The 21666-nt window shown below is 35.0% G+C and overlaps 1 protein-coding gene across 2 annotated transcripts in view; it reads left to right on the plus strand.

The window, feature by feature from the left end:
* PHTF2 (putative homeodomain transcription factor 2) overlaps positions 1-21666 on the plus strand; it is a 179897-nt gene that overhangs the window by 141580 nt on the left and 16651 nt on the right. For both annotated transcript variants that reach the window (XM_066354457.1, XM_066354458.1), the window contains 3 exons: positions 3079-3265; positions 5139-5291; positions 17572-17790. In XM_066354457.1, the coding sequence (XP_066210554.1) occupies positions 3079-3265; positions 5139-5291; positions 17572-17790 (559 nt within the window). The remainder of the gene's footprint in view (positions 1-3078; positions 3266-5138; positions 5292-17571; positions 17791-21666) is intronic.

Below are 21666 nucleotides of genomic sequence, written 5' to 3' on the forward strand. Positions count from 1 at the left end.
TTGTTGGATCTAGTTTGCTAAAATTTGTTGAGAATTTTAGCATCTGTATTCATCAGGGATACTGGTATATAGTTTTCTTTTTTAATAGTGTCTTTACCTGGTTTTGGAATGAGGATAATGCTTGCCTCATAAAAGGAGCTTTGAAGTCTTTCCTACTTTTGAATTTTTTGAAATAGCTTGAGAAAGATAGGTGTTTGTTCTTCTTCGAATATTTGGTAAAATTCACCTGTGTAGCCATTTGGTCCAGAACTTTTGTTTGCTGGAAATTTTTTGATAAATTTTAATTTCATTTGTTGTAATTGAAGATTTTATGTTTCTAGGAATTTATCCATTTCACCTAGGTTATCCAATTTTTTGGCATACAGATCTTCATTGTATTTTCTTACAATACTTTGTATTGCTGTGGTATCTGTTGTCACCTGTCCATTTTCATTTCTACTTTTATTTATTTGAGTCCTCTTTCTTTTTTTCTTGATGAGTCTGGTCAAAGGTTTGTTAATCTTGTTTACTTTTTTGAAGAACCTGCTCTTGGTCTCCTTGATCCTGCCCTGAAGGGCAGGATATCCAGTGCCCAGGCCAGCTGACTGTGGAACTCCTCTCTATTCAATGCACATTAGCTGCTGTGCTGTTGCTGATCACAGAGAGCGGAACTCGCCTCAGCTGGGTCAGGTGTGAGGATCCTTTTCTTAGGATTCCATTCTAGCAAGGTTTGTTAGGTCCTGAACTTATGCTTTCCGCAGCTGGACCCTGGATTTGCCATTCCTGGGGCTCCCTGGCAGGAACCCGGCACAGACCAGTGGGAGACACTGCCCATGACTTGCCCTCAGCAACCTTCTTAAAGCTACAAGCAATGCAGAGTTGTGGCTGCCTCTGCTGGGCCCAGGTGCACCTAGAAATACCAGCTGCATACTTAGGCTGGTTTTCACCCACACTGTGCCTGGGGAAGGACTTCTTAAAAAGGCTAAGGTTCCCTGAGTTCTGCCTCCTACAGCCTCTGTCTGCAGGCTGCTTGTTGGGCCTAGCCACTGAAAAAACCTCTGTTAGAGTCTAGAACCTGTGGAAATTCAGGGATTAGGAAGGGTGGGTGTGGCTCCACCCCTCGGCCCCAGGTGTCAGTCTGTCCAGACTTTTTTCACAAACCTCAGTAGTGTGTGGCTTCAGGCATCTGGTGGATGTGGCCTCTGAGACCTAGAATTGTGGTCTGCCTGCAGTCCGGACAGTTTCTACTGAGTCTCCCATGAGATGGAAATACCAATCTTAGAGTCCGGAGCATGTGAGGGGAAAGCTTTGGCCTCAGCACCAGAAAACTGCGTCACTGACATACCCCCCTGCTTCCTGGCCTCTCAGAACAACCCATCGCCATGACTGGGGTAGGAGAGACTCCCAAGGGCGGAGCTGTCGCCTTTCCCCAGGCTGATGCTGCTCAAAGGGGACTGCTCTACTCAAGCAAGATAGCAATTGCAGTATTGGAGAATGACTCAGCATGGGGGTTCTGGTGGCCGTCCCCCACAGTGTCTCTCCTGGGCCTCCAACTTTACACTCTCCTCATGTAGCTCCAGTCCTCTCGGCTCTCCCTGCACTGGAGCCCTGAGTGACTGTTAACAAGATTTTCTGTGTGGGCCTTTTAAGACGGAGCCTGCGTTTCTGAGAGCTCTGTCTCTTTCTCGCAGAGAGAAACCTGGCTCTTTTCACCTCCCAGTGCTATGTGGGCGCCTCTTCTAGGTCTGGGGCTTGAGGCCTGGGGCTGCACACCCACACATCTCAGGGTGACCCTTCCCGCAGTGAGAGTCCCTTTGGACCCTCAGCCGCCTCTTGCTCCTGGTAGCAGGACAGCCCTGTCCACGTCTCCGCCCTTCCTACCAGTCTCGGTGTGGCTTCTTCTGTGATCCTTGGTTATAGACTCCTCTTTGTTTAGTCCAAAGTTGGGGTTTTTTAAAAATATTTTGTTTATTCTTTTTTAATTTATTTTTTTATTAATTTTACTAGGGTGACATAAATTTATTAGGGTACATATGTTCAAAGAAAACATGCCCAGGTTATTTGTCGATCAATTATGTTGCATACCCATCACCCAAAGTCAGATTGTCCTCCGTCACCTTCTATCTAGTTTTCTTTGTGCCCCTCCCCCTTCCCTCCACCCCCATAACCACCACACTCTTGTCCATGTCTCTTACTCTCGTTTTTATGTCCCACCTACATATGGAATAATGCAGTTCTTGGTTTTTTCTGATTTACTTATTTCACTTCGTATAATGTTATCAAGATCCCACCATTTTGTTGTAAATAATCCGATGTCATCGTTTCTTATGGCTGAGTAGTATTCCATAGTGTATATGTACCACATCTTCTTTAACCAGTCTTCTATTGAAGGGCTTTTTGGTTGTTTCCATGTCTTGGCCACTGTGAACAATGCTGCAATGAACATGGGACTGCATGTGTCAAAGTTGGTTTTTTAAGATGATTGTTCTTAAGTTGTAATCCAGTTTGGTCCTGGGAGGTGGCAGTTGGAACATCCGCCTACTCCGTTGCCATCTTGGAATCCTCTGTATTAGATTTGAAGGTCAATTGTTATCCAAGCTATTTTCTTGACAAATTTTGTAGCAGATATAACTAACTTATTTTTATAAACACATAACCAGGATCACTAACTTTTGTAGAGAAAACAAGATTTGTCATTTGCCCTTGATAACCTTTAAGGAGGATGAAGAAAGGGGCTAAAATAAAACTTTAAAAACATGTTGTTAATCATAATAAAATGGGTAAAATTTTGATCCTAGATTGCTCAAAGACTAGATAAATTAGACTAAGAATTTTTTGATAAATTAAGACATGGCTCTTAGAATTGCTATTTGTAACACCTCAAACCTATAAAATAAGCTGACTTAGGCCATAGATTTATGTGTTTATATTATATGATAAATACTATATTTCTAAATTATTTATGTAAAAATGAAGTGTCCATTAAATTCTGAGATGTAATTATCAGATTTTATTATTAACATAATTTCTATCAAGTAACATCTAAAATAAGCTAAGTCCATAAAACATAATTCTGAATTTTTTACTTTTATTTTTTAGATCAAAGAAAACAAAGAATTCAATTGATAAATCAACTGAGACTGACAATGGCTATGTATCCCTTGATGGGAAAAAGAGTGTTAAAAGCAGTGAAGACGGAGCACAAAGCCATGAACCTCAGTGTGAAACTATTCGGTCAGAAGAGACGACCTGGAACAAAGGAACACGGAGGAATATTCCCAGCAAAGTAAGTGTGATTTCTTTAAATGGTTTGCTTGTGTGATTTTCCATTAGCGAATCAGAAATGACTTTGACATAGTGGTTTCCCTTGAACTGTTTATTTACTCCAGAATTTATTCTGTGAGCCTTTACAGATCACACGGATGAAGCTGAAAATCAGATAAAGTAATGTGAATAAACTTGATTGCCAATATAACTTAGTATCTTCTTGAATTGATTAATGACTCCAATTTTTCCAAAATGTTGTAAAAGCACTTTATAATTTTATAGTTGCTGCTTATTAAACCTAACCTTTTTTTGCCCCATTTCTGGATAAAAATTTGTTTTAAATGGAACATTTATAATATTCTAGAAACTCAACTAGGAACCTGATTTTCCATTCTTTTCATAAGAAAATATTACTGTGTTTTTTCTACCTTTATTATCTTTGGTGTCAGCACATTTGCTTAGTTGTTAGTTTGAAGATAATTCTTACTGAGCACATATTTTTGAGAGAACAATTATTTGTTTACTTTTCCAAAATAATAAAGGCATCCTGTGTCATTATAACAAAGCCTAATGTAATATCTGCTGTCTCCTTGTTTTGCTGGGGAAAAAAAATTTTTTTTATTTTTTTTGAGACAGAGACAGGAAGGGAGAGAGATGAGAAGCATCAACTTGTACTTACGGCACCTTAATTGTTCATTGATTGCTTTCTCATGTGTGCCTTGATGGGGGTGGGGGAGCATTCATCCAAGCCAGTGACCCCTTGCTCAAGCCAGCAACCTTTGGACTCAAGCCAGCGACCGTGGCATCATGTCTATGATCCCACACTCAAGCCAGCAACCCCGTGCTCAAGCCAGATGAGCCTGCGCTCAAGCCAGTGACCTCGAGGTTTAGAACCTGAGTTCTCAGCGTCCCAGGTTGACATACTGTCCACTGTGCCACTACCTGGTCAGGCTCACTAAATTTTCTTTCTTTTCTCTTTTGTTAAATAATTTATCATTAAAGCTGTTACAGTAAAAAAAAAAAAGTCAAATGTAAAGGTGTTAACTCTGTTACATTTAGGAATGTGAGCATGAACATTTGTGTTAAGGAAAATAAGAAAAGAAGGTCCTCTAATTTTTTGAAGTGTTACTACTTGTTACTACATGTATTTTTAGTGCCAGTAGCAATACAGAAAGAGCATAGGACTGCAATGATATATATAGTTCCTTACTTGATTAGATTGTTGAAGCAATCTCTCACATCACTTACAACTCAGCAAACAACTTTTAAATTATTCAAATTTCAAACTCACTTTCAGGTATGAATTACCTGTAAAGCTATATGGAAGAAACATGAAAATGTCAATAAAAGTTATTAATATATTTGGAGTCTCTCAGTTTCAGAATTACTGAAATCTGGATGTTTCTTACAAACTTACATATACATAATGTCTAATGGGTGCACACATTCAATTACCATTCATCTCCTCCTGCCTCATAAGCCATTATTTAATCAGTGGCGGTCTTATAATTGATCACATTTTCAGTTTGCGAAAATAGTATAATTAGTTCACCTCAGGCCTCTCAGCTTCTCTTAAATGTTCTCTATTCTGATTTTATCCTATTTTATATATTTTTAATTTTGTAAGCTATTTCAAGTCCTCTTGAGAAAAGAAATATTATAGAGCAGTATTTGACAAAAGCTGTGGAATTACTCTTAAAGGTAAAGTACCAGTATAATTACTGATTTAATATATTTTTTTCAGGAAATCAGGTAGCACTAATCAATTGGAGGTTTTTGAAGGTATTTGAAGCTGTATGTGTACTTGTATGTATAATTTAAAAGTTTGCACCTCTTAAACTGCAGGGTAAGTAGAAATTTCCAGTAATCCTTTTTCTATACTCCCATTGTAGGATACCCAAAGGACAATAACAAATGTTTCTGATGAAGTCTCCAGTGAGGAAGGTCCTGAAACAGGGTACCCATTACGCTGCCACGTGGACAGGACTTCTGAGAGCATTCTTCGGAATAGAAAGTCACACCATAAGAAACATTACCCTAATGAGGTATATATACTTTGGCCTTACATATATATCTATTTTTTATGTGTTACTAATTTACATTTCTTTCAGCAATTAAATATAATTGTTAAAATAACATTTCTGATCAGTAACAATATCTTATTGTTATGTGATCTGGATTTTTAGAGGCGCACTTTTAGATTTGTGTGTTGTTTACATGATTAATAACCACACATTTGTACTCATTTTGTGTATTATCTCTGAAGCCTCATACATTGTTGTTTACTTTTAAAGAAACTCATCCTGGAGAGACAATTTGTGAGCTTCTATATATATATATTAGTCTTTCCCACAATTTGAAAGATTTTATAACTACTTGGTTATAGCATACTTACTAGTCTAAGTGATGTTCTTTATGTCTTCTCCACCAGTTTTTAAGTTGCCCATACTATCAAATTCAACCTTTTTTCTTTGATTCTATTCTTCTTTATTAATGTTTACTTTTTTATAAATTCTTTTTTAACTTATTACAGCTCTTAAAACTAAATAGAAAAAGAATTTTATTCAATTGTATTTTCAGTTTTTATTCTAAAGACATACTATTGCAATATCTGGCCTCAAGTCAGGTCTCCTTTCATCATCATTTATCCCTCTTATACCCTCTTCCACCTGCCCCTAACCCCCCATACCTTCTGGTAATTACCATACTGTTGCCTGTGTCTATAACATTTTTTTTCTTTGATTCATTAGTCACCTTTTCTACCCAGTCCAGAACCCCCTTCCCATCAGACAGCTTTCTTTTCTCTATATGTTTTTTCTATCTAAAACTTTGAAATAAGCAGAGCAAATCAAAGTAAGTGAGCTATTACCTTGAGCTGTTTTCTTTAATTTGAAATTTTTTATTTTTAGTCTTTATTCAACAATTTGTAATGAAATTCGAACTGGCTATTGATCACCTAAATATTGCAGGTAAAATACTGTTTGAAATGTATGCAGTTATAGGCAATAATTGTTATACATTTATAAAATGGTCCACTTATAAATAAGTATTTGGTAAAATAATTTTATAAGAAATTATAGATATTTTCTTATACCTGAAATCACCCATTAGTTTCAGTTGAAATCATCAGGCCTTTAATGTGTTATTTATTTCTGTACCTCATTAGCAAGTCTGCATCAGAATTTAGTGATAGATAATAAGTCAGCTTTATCAAAAATTTTAAATTAATAACTACTGATTGCTTAGTACATTCTGTGCTTTGTTATCTAATGAAAACTGTTGTGATGAAAATGGCTTATACTTCAAGTATTCTGCTTAACAGTTAATTGAATGTTTTTGGAGTGCTTTTTGTAAAAAACAATAAAAAACAAAGCAAAAACCAACAGACTGGTTTTTACCCTTTTTTTCTCTTTTTATTTATTTATTTTTTTAGTCAGTTATTTAAAAAAAAAATTTACTTTTCTCTCAAACAACACTCCCACATATATTCTGTCATACAATAAATACACACAGTGCCCCATTCTAAATATCCACAAATTAATTATCAATAATACATTCATTCGAGATATTTTGTTACCTGTGATAAGGATGGTTTCTGTCTTTGGTGGACTTAATAGTGTATTTGAGAGTTATGATTTATGTGAGAACATGAATATGAAGTGCATGAACACTTAATATAGGTAGTATTGTAGATGCTGGATAGCAAGACAAAATTTATTGTCAAAATGAATATAATAATTACTTCAGGGGCAAAGTGTTCACTCTAAATAGAAGATTTTAAACTATCATTTGTTGAGCCCCAGCTTTTTACAGGTTTGTTTTAAAAGCTGTAGTTCTCATTTAATTTTTAGTATCTCTTTAAGGTAGGTAGTTTTATTCCCCATTGGTAGATGACTACCAAGGCTCAGAAACAAGGGAAACCAGCTAGAAAGTGGTAGAGATGGTAATTTCCTGACACTTTGCTGAGTAGCCTTTAAAGGAGAATAGGATTTATAATGAGAGTTAGGAATATAATCAGAGACTGTGTTTAGGGGCTACAGGGTAGCCCAGTGTCACTGGAGGAGAAGTACAAAACAAAGTCCAAAGTAGCTGTTTGAAGACAAGCATACTAATGAAGGAATTTGAACCTGATCAAGGAGCAGCAATGGGAAGCCGCAGAAGGATTTTGGTCAGAAGAACAAAAGAACAGCTGTACTTTTTGGAAAGGTTAACCCTTTGAGTAGTGAGATTTTTGTTAACCCTTTGAATGAGGATGTACATAAATGTTCGTACTACTCAAAGTTAATCTGGAAAGAGGGAAGGCCTTTTAGATAGGAGTCAATTAGGAGGCTCTTATAGCAAACATAGTGTAAGTGATATTTGGTGATAACATGGAAAAGAGAAAGGGATAATCATAAAACATTTTAAAGGTAGAATGGACAAATCTTAGTGACAGAAAATAGCTAAAAACAAATCTAAAAATTTCAGCATACTTTGCTATAAGGAAGGCTACTATCATTCTTTAGTCAGTACAAGTTATTTTGCATTTATTTAAATTAAAATTTTACTCAAAACTATTTTGTATTTTTAAAATTTTATTTAGATGATTAAATTTAACAGGGTGATATTGATCAATAAGAGTACACAGGTTTCAGGGAAACATTTCTAAAGCATTTGAACTGTTGATTATGTTATATATATCCATCACCCAAGGTCAAATCATTTTCTGTCACTGTATATTTGTCCCTCTTTATATCCTTCCTCCTACCTCTTCCCCCACATTGTCCTCCCCCTAGTAACCACATCACTTTTGTCTATGTAAATGAGTCTGTTTTATATTCCCACCTATGTGTGAAATTATACAGTTCTTAGTATTTTTTTATTTACTTTTTCACTCAGTGTAATGTTCTCAAGGTCCCTCCATGTTGTCATAAATGGCAATATGTTGTAATTTCTTATGGCTAAGTAGTATTCCATTGTATATTTTGTATTTTAAAAAACTCCTAGGGAAAGCTCTCCCCCCTTTCCTTTTGGAAGATAAGCCAGCCCTTTCAACACGTCTCATTCCCAAGTCCCGAGGCAAGTGGCTGTGAGCAATATTTTCTTCTCTTTTCCTTGGAATGAGAGCCCTTCTGGGCTCTCAGACTCACCCCCCTCCATTCCTGTAAGCAGGAGAGACCCAGTGCTCCTTGGCGCTCCCTGCCAGGCTCGGTGTGGCTTCTTCTTTGCTCCTTGGTTTTTGAGAGCTGTTCTTGTAGTCCAGAGTCAGTTTTTCACACTGATTGTTCCTAAGTTAATTTGTAATCCAGTTTGGTGGTGTGAGCTGGGAGTCTGTGCATCTACCTACTCCGCTGCCATCTTGGAATCTCCCTTCCAGAACCACGTGTTAAGAAAACTGAGAAGAAAACAAACAAATCAAGACTTCAAAGCGGCTCTACTAGAAAAGCCAAATCCGAAAGTAGATTACAAATAACAGCTGATGCCAACCCAAGAAGACCTAGAAAGAACACAGCTGAAAACTGGAGGAAGACAACACCAAGCCTAGACTCAACCAGATCTACAAACAATACACCCAAACACACAGACACAATGAGAAGACAGAGAAGTGCAATCCAAATGAAACCACAAGAGAAATCTCCAGGAAATGAACTGAGTGATATGGAAATAACCAAACTTCCGGATGCAGAGTTTAAAATGATGATTGTAAGGATGCTTAGGGATCTTAGAACAACAATGGATGGTCATTATGAACACCTAAATAAAGAAATAGCAAGTATAAAAAAGGACATTGAAATATTAAAAAAGAATCAGTCGGGGATGACAAATACAATATCAGAAATGAAGACCACAATGGAAGGAATTAAAAACAGGATGGATGAAGCTGAGGATCAAATCAGCAAGTTGGAGGACAAGTTGAATGAAGGCATGGAAGCAGAACAGCAAAAAGAAAAGAGACTCAAAAAGACTGAGGAAACTCTTAGAGAGCTCTGTGACAACATGAAGAGAAATAACATCCGCATCATAGGGGTTCCTGAAAAAGAAGAGAAAGAACAAGGGATAGAGACTTTGTTCAATCATAGCATAGCTGAAAACTTCCCTAAATTAATGCAGGAAAAACTCTCACAGGTCAAGAAGCACAGAGAACTGCATTAAAGAGAAACCCAAAGAAATCTACACCAAGACACATCATAATTAAAATACCAAAGCTAAGTGATAAAGAGAAAATATTAAAAGCTGCTAGAGAAAAAAAAGGCTATCACCTACAAAGAAGCGCCCATAAGGATGACATCTGACTTCTCAACAGAAACACTTGAGGCCAGAAGGGAATGGCAAGAAATATTCAAAGTAATGCAGAACAAGAACCTACAACCAAGACTACTTTATCCAGCAAGTCTTTCATTTAAAATTGAAGGAGAAATAAAAAGCTTCCCAGACAAAAAAAAACTCAAGGAATTCATTACAACCAAACCAATGCTGCAGGAAGTGTTAAGGGGCCTGTAGTAAACATATTAAAGTGTGAAAAGAATATAGCAAAAGAGGAATACCAGCTTTAAAGAATAAAATGGCAATAAACAACTACATATCAATAATAACCTTAAATGTAAATTGATTAAATGATCCAATCAAAAGACATAGGGTAGCTGCATGTATAAGAAAACAGGACCCATTCATATGCTGTCTACAAGAGACACACCTTAAAACAAAAGATGCATATAGACTGTAGGTAAAGGGATGGAAAAAAATATTTCATGCAAATGGGAATTATAAAAAAGCTGGGGTAGCAATATTTATATCAGACAAAATGGACTTAAAAACAAAGGCTATAGTAAGAGATAAAGAAGGCCACTAAATAATGATAAAGGGAGCAATCCAACAGGAAGATATAACAATTATAAATATCTACGCTCGTAATATAGGAGCACCTAAATATATAAAACGGACTTTGATGGATGTAAAGGGTGATATCAATAGCAATACTATAATAATAGGGGATTTCAATACCCCACTAACATCACTAGATAGATCCTCAAGAAAGAAAATTAACAAAGAAACACCAGGCTTAAAGGACACACTAGATCAACTTGATTTAATAGATATCTTCAGAACCTTTCACTCTGAAGCAGCAGAATATACATTCTTTTCAGGTGCTCATGGTACATTCTCTAGGATAGACCACATGTTAGGGCACAAAAGCAGTCTCAACAAATTTAAGAAGATTGAAATCATATCAAGCACTTTCTCTGATCACAATGGCATGAAACTAGAAATCAACCACAACAGAAAAACTCAAATATTCTCGAACATATGGAAACTAAATAGCAGGTTGTTAAATAACGACATGGATTAACAATGAGATCAAACGAGAAATAAAAATATTCCTAGATATGAATGCTAATGAGCATACAACAACTTAAATTTTTTCTTTCTTTCTGAAGTTGGAAACAGGGAGGCAGTCAGACAGACTCCTGCATGCGCCCGACCGGGATCCACCCGGCATGCCCACCAGAAGGCGATGCTCTGCCCATCTGGGGCATCGCTCTGTTGCAAACAGAGCCATCCTCAGCGCCCAGGCCAACTTTGCTCCAATGGAGCCTTGGCTGCGGGAGGGGAAGAGAGAGACAGAGAGGAAGGAGAGGGGGAGGGGTGGAGAAGCAGATGGGCACTTCTCCTGTGTACTCTGGTTGGAAATCGAACCCAGGACTCCTGAATGCCAGGCCGATGCTCTACCACTGAGCCAACGAGCCAGGGCAATAACTCAAAATTTATGAGACACAGCAAATCAGTATTGAGAGGGAAGTTCATAGCACTACATGCATATTTTAAGAAGCTAGAAAAAGCTCAAACAAACAAGTTAACCCTGCATCTAAAAGAACTAGAAAAAGAACAGCAAGTAAAGCCCAGAGGTCATAAAAGGAAGGAAATAATAAAGATCAGAGCAGAAATAAATGACATAGAGGCTAAAGAAACAATACAGAAGATCAGTGAAACCAGGAGCTGGTTCTTTGAAAAGGTAAACAAGAACAATGAACCTTTAACCAGACTCACCAAGGAAAAAAGAGGACTCAAATAAATGAAATTAGAAATGAGAGTGGAGAAATAACAACTGACACAACAGAAATACAAAATATTGTAAGAAAATACTATGAAGAACTGTATGCCAAAAAACTAGATAACCTAGATGAAATGGTCAACATCCTTGAAACATACAATCTTCTAAAAATCAATCTGGAAGAATCAGAAAACCTAAACAGACCGATTACAACAAATGAGATCAAAACAGTTGTCAAAAAACTCCCAACAAAGAAAAGACCTGGGCTTGATGGCTTCACAAGTGAATTCTACCAAATATTCAAAGAAGAACTAACTCCTATCCTTCTCAAGGTTTTTCAAAAAATTCAAGAGGAAGGAAGACTTCCAAGCTCCTTTTATGAGGTGAGCATAATTCTGATTCCAAATCCAGGCAAAGACAACATGAAGAAAGAAAATTATAGGCCAATATCCCTGATGAATATAGATGTAAAATCCTCAACAAAATATTAGCAAACCGGATCCAGCAATACATGAAAAAAATCATACACCATGATCAAGTGGGATTTATTCTTGGGAGGCAAGGCTGGTACAATATTTGCAAATAGATCAATGTGATTCATCACATAAATAAAAGGAAGAAGAAAAACCACATAATAATTTCAATAGGTGCAGAAAAAGCATTTGATAAAATCCAGCACCCATTCATGATCAAAACTCTCAGCAAAGTGAGAACATACCTCAACATGATAAAGGCCATATGACAAACCCACAGCCAACATCATACTCAATGGGCAAAAATTAAAAGCAATCCCCTTAAGATCAGGAGCAAGGCATTGGTTCCCCCTTTCACCACTCTTATTCAACATAGTCCTGGAAGTCCTAGCCACAGTAATCAGACAACGAAAAGAAATAAAAGGCATCCAAATTAGAAAAGAAGTAAAACTATTATTATTTGCAGATGATATGATGTTGTATTTAGAAAACCCTAAAGTCTCAGTCAAAAAACTACTGGACCTGATAAATGAATTCAGCAAGGTAGCAGGATATAAAATTAATACTCAGAAATCAGAGGCATTTTTATATACTAACAATGAACTGTTAGAAAGAGAAATTAAAGAAGCAATCCCCTTCATCATTACAACCAATAAAATAAAGTATCTAGGAGTAAATTTAACCAGGGAGATTAAAGACTTATACTCGGAAAATTATAAAACATTGATAAAAGAAATCAAGGAAGATACAAACAAGGGCAAGCATATACCGTATTCATGGTTAGGAAGAATAGACATTATTAAAATGTCTATATTACACAAAGCAATTTATAAATTCAATGCAATACCGATTAAAATACCAATGACTTACTTCAAAGATATAGAACACATATTCTATAAATTTATATGGAACCAAAGGAGAACACGAATAGCCTCAGCAATCTTGAAAAGGAAGAAAAAAGTGGGAGGTGTCACACTTCTGAATATCAAGTTATACTACAAGATCATTGTACTCAAAACATCCTGGTACTGGCATATAGATCAATGGAACAGAACAGAGAACCCAGAAATAAACCCCCACCTTTATGGATTCCTTTGACAAAGGAGGTAAGAGCATACAATGAAGTAAAGACAGCCTCTTCAACAAATGGTGTTGGGAAAATTGGACAGCTACCTGCAAAAAAATGAAACTAGACCACCAACTTACACCATTTACAAAAATAAACTTAAAATGGGTAAAAGACTTAAATGTAAGCCGTAAAACCAGAAGCATATTCGAAGAAAACGTAGGCAGTAAGCTCTCCGACATCTCTCACAACAATATATTTGCCAATTTATCTCCCGGGCAAGTGAAATAAAGGACAAAATAAACAAATGGGACTATATCAAACTAAAACTTTTCCACAGCTAAAGACAATATAAACAGAATAAAAAGACAAATACACAAAGAGAGAACATATTTGACAATACGTTTGATAAGGAGTTAATAACCAAAATTTATAAAGAACTTGTAAAACTCAATACTAGGAAGACAAACAATCCAATCCAAAAATGGGCAAAAGAAATGAATAGACACTTCTCCAAAGAAGACATACAGATGGCCAATAGGCATATGAAAAAATGCTCAACATCACTAATCATTAGAGAAATGCAAATTAAAACCACAATGAGATATCACCTCACACCAGTCAGAATGGCACTCATCAACAAAACAACACAGAATGAGAGTTGTCAGGGATGTGGACATAGCACTGCTGGTGGGAATGCAGACTGGTGCAGCCACTGTGGAAAACAGTATGGAGATTCCTCAAAAAGTTAAAAATCAAAGTGCCTTTTGACCCAGCTATCCCACTTTTAGGAATATACCCTAAGACGGTGTTTCCCAACGTGGGGCCCACGCCCCACAGGGGGGCAATTCGATAGTTAAGGGGGGCAATTTGAAAATGGACTCGACACGATTTTAACTCTTTCGCCCTGGGCCATTTAAATGCAATGCTAGATATCGGTGCCAAATTTAACAAAAAATGCAATTCCTAAATAATTGCAGTAAATAATTATTAAGTATAATTTTGTTTGACGAGACCAAAATATCAACTGGGTGATTGGCATCGTCAAGTCAACTTCGTCCTGGGTTCACCGCGGAGTGTGCCGTCTGCCGCGGGGAAACCCCGGACGTTTTAAAAACTTGCTAAACAACGCAGTTATTCTCACCTAATTGGCCCATCGCAACTTCTGTAGTGTTTCACATCATTCAGTTGGTGTTAATTTGAAATAAGTGTCAGTCAAAACTGTTGTAAAAGCTCGTTGATTATTTAAATATACATATATATATTGTATAGATATAATTGGTAAGTATTTTATTTTATTTTTATCAATATTAAACTCTTTATTAACTACTTCTTGCATCGGGGCTAGAAAGCACTAATATTTTATAAATATTATTGGGGCTATAATAGTGCATGCACGACAATTTTAATTTTAGAAGCATAACTTCCCAGAAAATTTTGTCAAGTGGAAAAAATATAGATACCTTTTGATTTGCAGTGGTAGTGTAGTAAATGTGTTATATACATTTAAATAAATATGAATTTTTAGTATACATTTACTCTATGTCACATTGAATATTTTTAACACATATTTTAATATTAGTTTTTTAATTGATCTTATTTTTATTATAGCCCATAGTAAAATGAGTGGTGCAAGCAAGAAAAAAACTCGTCAATATTCGGAGGAATATTTAAAATTTGGGTTCATACTCGCTGTTCACGATGAGCAGATTCCTTTTTGTCTTTTATACCAGCAATGCTTGACCAACGAATCAATGAAACGAGGTCGACTTGAGGCGCATTTGAAGGCAAAACATAGTGCTCATATTAATTCAGATTTGAGTTACTTTAAAACTTCAAAGAAAAATTTTGAAAAAAGAACATTAAAATCTCTATTTACTGCTCATAGTTCAACTAATAATCGTGTTCTTGAGGCTATTATCAAATTTCTTTATTCATCACTAAAACTGGAGAAAATCACACTATAGGAGAGAATTTAATAAAACCGTCAATATCAGCATTTCTTAAAACGGTTTCTTGAAAAAAGATGACAAAAGATGTAAAAGCTATGCCACTCAGTAACAATTCTGTTAGCAGAATAGACGAAATGAATGAGGATATTGAAAAACAACTTATTGAAAAGCTGAAAACAAGAAAATTCTCCTTGCAAATGGATGAATCAACTTTGAGAGACAGTGAGGCAGTATTGATAACTTACGTAATATATATTGATAAAGGACATTTTGCTGAAGAAATGTTGTTCTGTAAAAGATTAGAAAGCACCACTACCTCCAAAGATATATATTGATATAATAAGCTAAAAAACTACTTAGATGTCGATGATATACCAGTGAAAAATATAACATCTTGTGCTGCAGATGGTGCTCCCAATATGATGGGCAAGAAAAATGGCTGCTTAAAATTGATGAAAGATGCGAATCCAGAAATGATTCTTGTGCATTGTGTTATTCATAGGGAAAACTTGGTAGCTAAAAACATCTCGCCTGTACTGAATGAAGTATTACATACAGTAATAAAGTGTGTTAATGCTATTAAAGCTAGTGCCAAATGTGAGCGTCTTTTCAAGCTATTTTGTGAAGAACAAAATGAAGACCATGTGAGACTTTTACTTCATACTGAAATAAGATGGCTATCCAAAGGAAACTGTTTGAAAAGATTTATGGAACTGTTTGATACTCTTAGTGATTTTTTAAGCAACAAACCTGAAATGAAGTATCTGTTAACAATAGATGGTAAAGCATTTGTGAGTTATTTAGCCAATATCTTTGAAAAACTAAATATATTAAATAAGCAACTTCAAGGAACAAATAAAACTCGTGTCGATGCAAAAGCAAAGATATTTGGTTTCATTTCCAATATTGAGTTATGTCAGAAACATATTAACAACAAAAACTTTAAACAGTTTCATTGGCTCCAAAAATGTGAAGTAACTGATACCGCTTTACTTGTTATTGTCAATCATTTGAATATTCTATCAGCCTTTTTAAAATAAAGATTTTCTGATTTAAAACAAATTGATTTCCCAACATGGGTGATGCAGCCAATGTTAGGGGATTTGTCTGATATATCAAAATGCAGTATCAATGAAGAACTCGCAGAATTGCAAGAATGATGAGTCAGTTAAAGCTTTTATTTTACTATCAAAGGAGTGATGGCATGGCTTTGTGAGGAAACAGAAATCAAATACCCAAATTCAACCAAATGTGCAAGAAAACTATTGCTACCGTTTCCATCTTCACTTTTAGCTAAATGTGGATTTAGTGCTGTAAATGATTTACTGGTAAAAAAAAGAAATTGGCTGGATATAACACAACGTGGAGACTTGAGACTAAAGCTAACCAAATTGGAAACTAATATAAAATCTCTGTGCAGCAAGCATCAAGAGCAAGGATCACACTAAATTAAAATAATAAATTAATATAGAAAAATCTGTATTAAAATTATTTGGAATTTAAATTTGTTTTTCATTATATGTTTTGAAATTTTACTTACTGTGTTTTGTTAACAATTTTATAGTGATTTCTTCCTAGAACCTATCATTTATGTTTATTAAGTGAACAAATCAATTTTTTAATGTTAAAAATTATGTATGTTACATAGGGGGGACATAAAAATTTTAGAAAGGTTAAGGTGGGGCATGGCACAAAAAAGGTTGGGAAACACTGCCCTAAGAACACCATAGCCCTGTTCCAAAAGGAGAAATGCACCCCCATGTTTACGGCAGCATTGTTCACAATAGCAAAGATCTGGAGACAGCTCAAATGTCCGTCAGAGGACGAGTGGATTAAAAAGCTTTGGTACATATATACTATGGAATACTACTCAGCCATAAGAAATGATGACATCGGATCATTTACAATAACATGGATGGACCTTAATAACATTATATGGAGTGAAATAAGTAAATCAGGAAAAACTAAGAACTATATAATTCCATACATAGATGCGACATAAAAATGAGGCTCAGAGACATGGACAAGAATGTGATGGTAACAGGGTGGGGAAATGAAGGACACTAAGAAAACTAGATATTCAATAGAAGATGACCGAAGACAGTTTGTCTTTGGGTGAGGGGAATGCAACATAATCAAATGTCAAAATAATCTGGAGGTATTTTCTCTGAACATATGTACCCTGATTTATCAATGTCACCCCATTAATTTTAAAAAAATAAAATAAAAAAATAAAAACTGCTAGGGAAAACTGTAAATTGATTAGACTTATTTAACTTGTATCTTTTAGTTTTTTCACTTTTATATCATAGATTATCTCAAAAACATGAATTACTTCTTACCTTTGCAGTATAGATTATTTGTTAATTTTATGTCAGTTTATTGAACTTGGCTATTTGAGAAACAAAGGCAGTAGGTACATGAAATCTGTTGTTGCTAAGAAAGACTAAGTAAGAAAACTCTATTAACCATGTCAATTAAAGTGGGTGACTATACCGTCCATGTTAATTTAGGCTAGTCTTTGCCTGTCTGAACTCTGAACTTCATATAAAGTTTAAGAGAAAGAAGGCATAATCTTTGCATGCAAAATGCACTTAAGCTGAGATGTGAAATAAATTTTGAATGAGGAAATTTTATTATTCTTAAAAACTAACATGTATTTTTAATGTTTTGCTATCTAGTTCACTGTCATTTGACAGTGTATTTATTGTTTTAGCAAAATGTAATTATACAGTTCTAATAGAATCCTTTGAGTTGGAAGGGGTTCATAAATTGTATTAATGTCAAAGAATATCTTGATTTCAGGATGCCCCTAAATCGGGTACTAGTTGCAGCTCTCGCTGTTCAAGTTCCAGACAGGATTCTGAGAGCACAAGGCCAGAATCTGAAACAGAAGATGTATTATGGGAAGACTTGTTACATTGTGCAGAATGCCGATCATCTTGTACCAGTGAGACAGATGTGGAAAACCCTCATGTTAATCCATGTGTGAAAAGAGAATATAGAGATGATCCTTTTCACCAGGTTGGTTTACAGTGTTGGATTATGTGGGGCTATCAGTCCAGCTCCTTTAAATGTACGTACAGATTTTACAGAGGTGAAGAGAAAGCTTACATTCAATTAAAATAGTATTATTCTAATTTTTATTTATTTATTTATTTTAATGTGATCTGGCTTCATTGGAACATTGAATCTCAGTATTTATGTTACGGTTGTTTGTCTCACCTTGCATACATATGTTTCATAGAAGTTGTTGATAAATGGAATTTTATAAGTTGTTGTGTTTTAGATGCATTAGTCCTTTTCTCATTCAACATACTTCATGGTCAGATTTATCTACAGTGGTGGCTTTAACTCCATTTATAAGATTATAATTCACAAATCTATATTTCATGAATGTCAGATTTTTATCTGCAAGTGCCTGTACTAATGCTGTCCAATATAAATATATTAAGTCACATATGTAATTTAAATTTTTCTGGTAGCCTCATTAAAAATGTTTAAAAAGAGTAAATTAATTTTAATATCTTTTATTTAACCCAGTATATTTAAAGTGTCAGTTCAACATGTAACTAATATGAAAAATATTAATGAGATATTTTTCAGTTTTTATACTGAGTCTTTAAAATCTGTTGTGAACACTTATAGCACATCTAATTTGGACTAGCCACATTTCAAGTGCTCAATAGCCACATGTGAATAGGGTATACCATATCAAACAACAAAAGTCTGTGGGACATCTTCATTTGAATGTCCCACCAATATCTAAGATTTAACCAAAACACACCATCTTTACTCATAGATCTGTTTTTCTTATGGCACTCAAAATCTTAGTGAATGGCATCTCCATCCAACCACTTGCTTGCTCAGAAAGTTAGTAGTCATCTAAAATCCTCACTCCATTTTACTTTCTGCTCTCTCTTATCCAAGACTTTGTGAAATCCTAAGAATAAAACCAAAAAGTAAACTCTTAGAAAACTAGAGATAGAAGGGACCTTTCTTAATGTGATAAAAGAACCATTTAAAGACATATATATATTTCATGATGAAATTTTAGGAACATTTTTATTTAAGGCAGAAACAAGACAAGAGATACCCATTATCACTACTTTTCTATCAAAATCCTACCAATATGTTTGTTTGTCTCTGTTTCCAGTTGGGCTTAGATTTAAAGTTCATATTAAAGAACAAAATGTCAATAACAGAAGCAATTTTGAAGAACTACAGGAGTCTTTTTATACTGGATATAAAAATTTACTTTAAAAGTATATTAATTAAGATAGTATCATATATATACTTACCCAGCAGGGGAGATACCATGATCATGAAGATAGTATGATTTAGGTATATGCTACAGACTGAATGTTTGTGTTTGCACCAAAATATATATGTTGAAACCTAATCCCCAATATAGTCTTATTTGGAGATGGGGCCTTTGGGAGGTAATTAGGCCATGAGAGTGGGATCTTCATGAGTAGGATTTGTGCCCTTACAAAGAGGCCCCAGAGAGCTACCTTGCCCCTTTTGCCATAAGGGTACAACAAAAAGAGGGAAGTCTCTAAACCAGAAAGTAAGATCTGTTGGCACCTTGATCTTTGGAATTAGCAGCCTCTATAACTGTGAGAAATAGATTTCTGCTGTTTTTAAGTCATCCAGTTATAGCAGCCCAAAACAGATTAAGACAGTGTATAAATAAATAGACCAGTGTGTCAGCATAGAAAACCCAGAAAAGCTTATATGGATCCCTAATAAGTGGTATTACAAATTAGTGAGGAAAGGATGGACTATTCACATATGGTTGTGGGTCAAATGATTATCCATAGATAAAAATTTATTCCAGGTAGCTCCTAAATGTGAAGAAGCAAAACTTTAAAATATTTAGAAGTATAGGAGAAAAATCTTTGTTCTTTGGGAATGGAGAATTTTTTAAACAAGATACAAAAAGCACAAGCAAACAAAAAACCAGGGAATTGACAAATTTGAATATCTTAAAATGTAAAACTGGCCTACAAATTAAGCCATAAATATTGTTAAAAGATAAGCCACAGGCTAGAAGATATTTCTAACGTATTAACTATAAAAGTCTTACTGTACGGAGCACACAAAGAACTTCATCAGATACATAAGTTAAAGACAAATGACTCAGTAGAAAAATGGGCAAAGTGTATAATAGGCAATTCACCTACATGGCTAATATATAATAAGTAAAAGTGGTCAGCCTTTTTAGTAATCAGGGAAATGTAAATTAGAACAATGAGATACAATTTCATATTGATTGGATTGTCAACATTTTTTTAATTTGATAAATTTCAGTGTTGGCAAGAATGTGAAGAAAGAACTCTTATTCAGTGCTGATGTTAATACAAATTTGTACAACTAATTTGGAGAGCAGTTTGTCAAATTAAAAATAATTTTTATGTCTATGATATTGCATTGTGCATAATAGTGAAAAATTAAAAATACTATAATAGCCAACAGTAGTAGAATTAAATTATGGCATATGATAAAACAATATACAGCATTGATTTAGATGAACTCAGCTTCATATATCAAAAGGAATAAATCTTTTGAATATAATTTTGAATGAAAAAACATACAATATATGGTACCATTTTTATAAAGTTTTAAAACATGCAAGGCTGTATTGTATATTGTTTATAGGTAAAAGTGTATTCAGTAAGAATATAAAAAAACATGCAAGGGAATATAGTAAACACAAAATTTAGAATAATAAATCAGGGGAATAAAAGAAGGGAATGGTATAAAAAGTGAGTTTCAGTTTTGCCTGTAACGTGTTTTTTTTTTTAATTAAAATATCTGAAGCAAATTAGGGGAAAAGTTAAAATGTGATAAAATTGAGTGCTGTTATTCTCTGATTTAAATGTTTCATTTAAAAATGTTTTCCATTAGTTTTGGTGTTGGCTACAGGAAAGGGTTCTGGGAAAAAAGCTTTGCTACAGGGAAAAAGGAGTGAGAATGAGGAATGAAGTTTAGGAAGCATTGCTGAGAAAGTCTGGGAAAAAATGAAATACTAGTTAGATGAGGAAAGAGTTTTGGACACCTCACTTCCATCCCAAAGATGAGAAATATTGGAGTACATAGGAGAAAACAAGAGAGAAGAATTGAAGAGGTACAGGAGGAAAAGTTGAATGGTGTTTCTTAGGATTCTGGAGGGAGAGCATAATTAGGAAGCTTAAATTCCTCTTCGACAGGAAGAGGACTACATTCTCTGTAGAAATAGGAGAAGGAGGAAGAGTACATGGAGCAAATAAGATGATGAGGGTTACTGCCTGATGATCTGTATTCTGTGAGTGCAGGAGGTTAGGGGGCCTATTAACAGTAAGAAGTGAGGTGATAGGATAGTGGACTTGTAGATGGTGATGAAGTCTTAGTGGTATTTGCAGGAAATGGAGAGAGTGGAGAGAGAGTATATGTGTGCATTCATTCAAGGCAATTAAAAATTACACTGTCACATTGTTTAGGGCTTAGCTAGAATTTGAAACCGTGAATTTGTAGTTGGTCATTCCCCAGTTGTGTGATATTCTCTGGAATATAGTTGTAATCATAATAATAGCAAACATTTAATAAGAACTTACTATGTATATGCCAGGCACTGTGCAAAGTAATCTAGATGCATTATCTTGTATAATCCTCTCAACCTATCAGTGCTGTTTATTTTTTATTTTATAGAGGAGGAAATTGAGGCCCAGAATTAAATAATGCATCCAAAGTCACACAGCATAGGTATTCACTAAATAGTTGCTATTCAAGAGACAGGAGAGGGGATGATATTACTAATTGAAATATAATGGATGTGGTAAGAGTCTAGACATATTAAATTGAGAAGGAAATTAAACCAAGAAGAGACTGTTAGATTGAAGGATAGGTGTATTCAAGGAA

Source organism: Saccopteryx leptura, chromosome 12, assembly GCF_036850995.1.
Source record: "Saccopteryx leptura isolate mSacLep1 chromosome 12, mSacLep1_pri_phased_curated, whole genome shotgun sequence".
In the NCBI taxonomy this organism is placed as follows: Eukaryota; Metazoa; Chordata; class Mammalia; order Chiroptera; family Emballonuridae; genus Saccopteryx; species Saccopteryx leptura.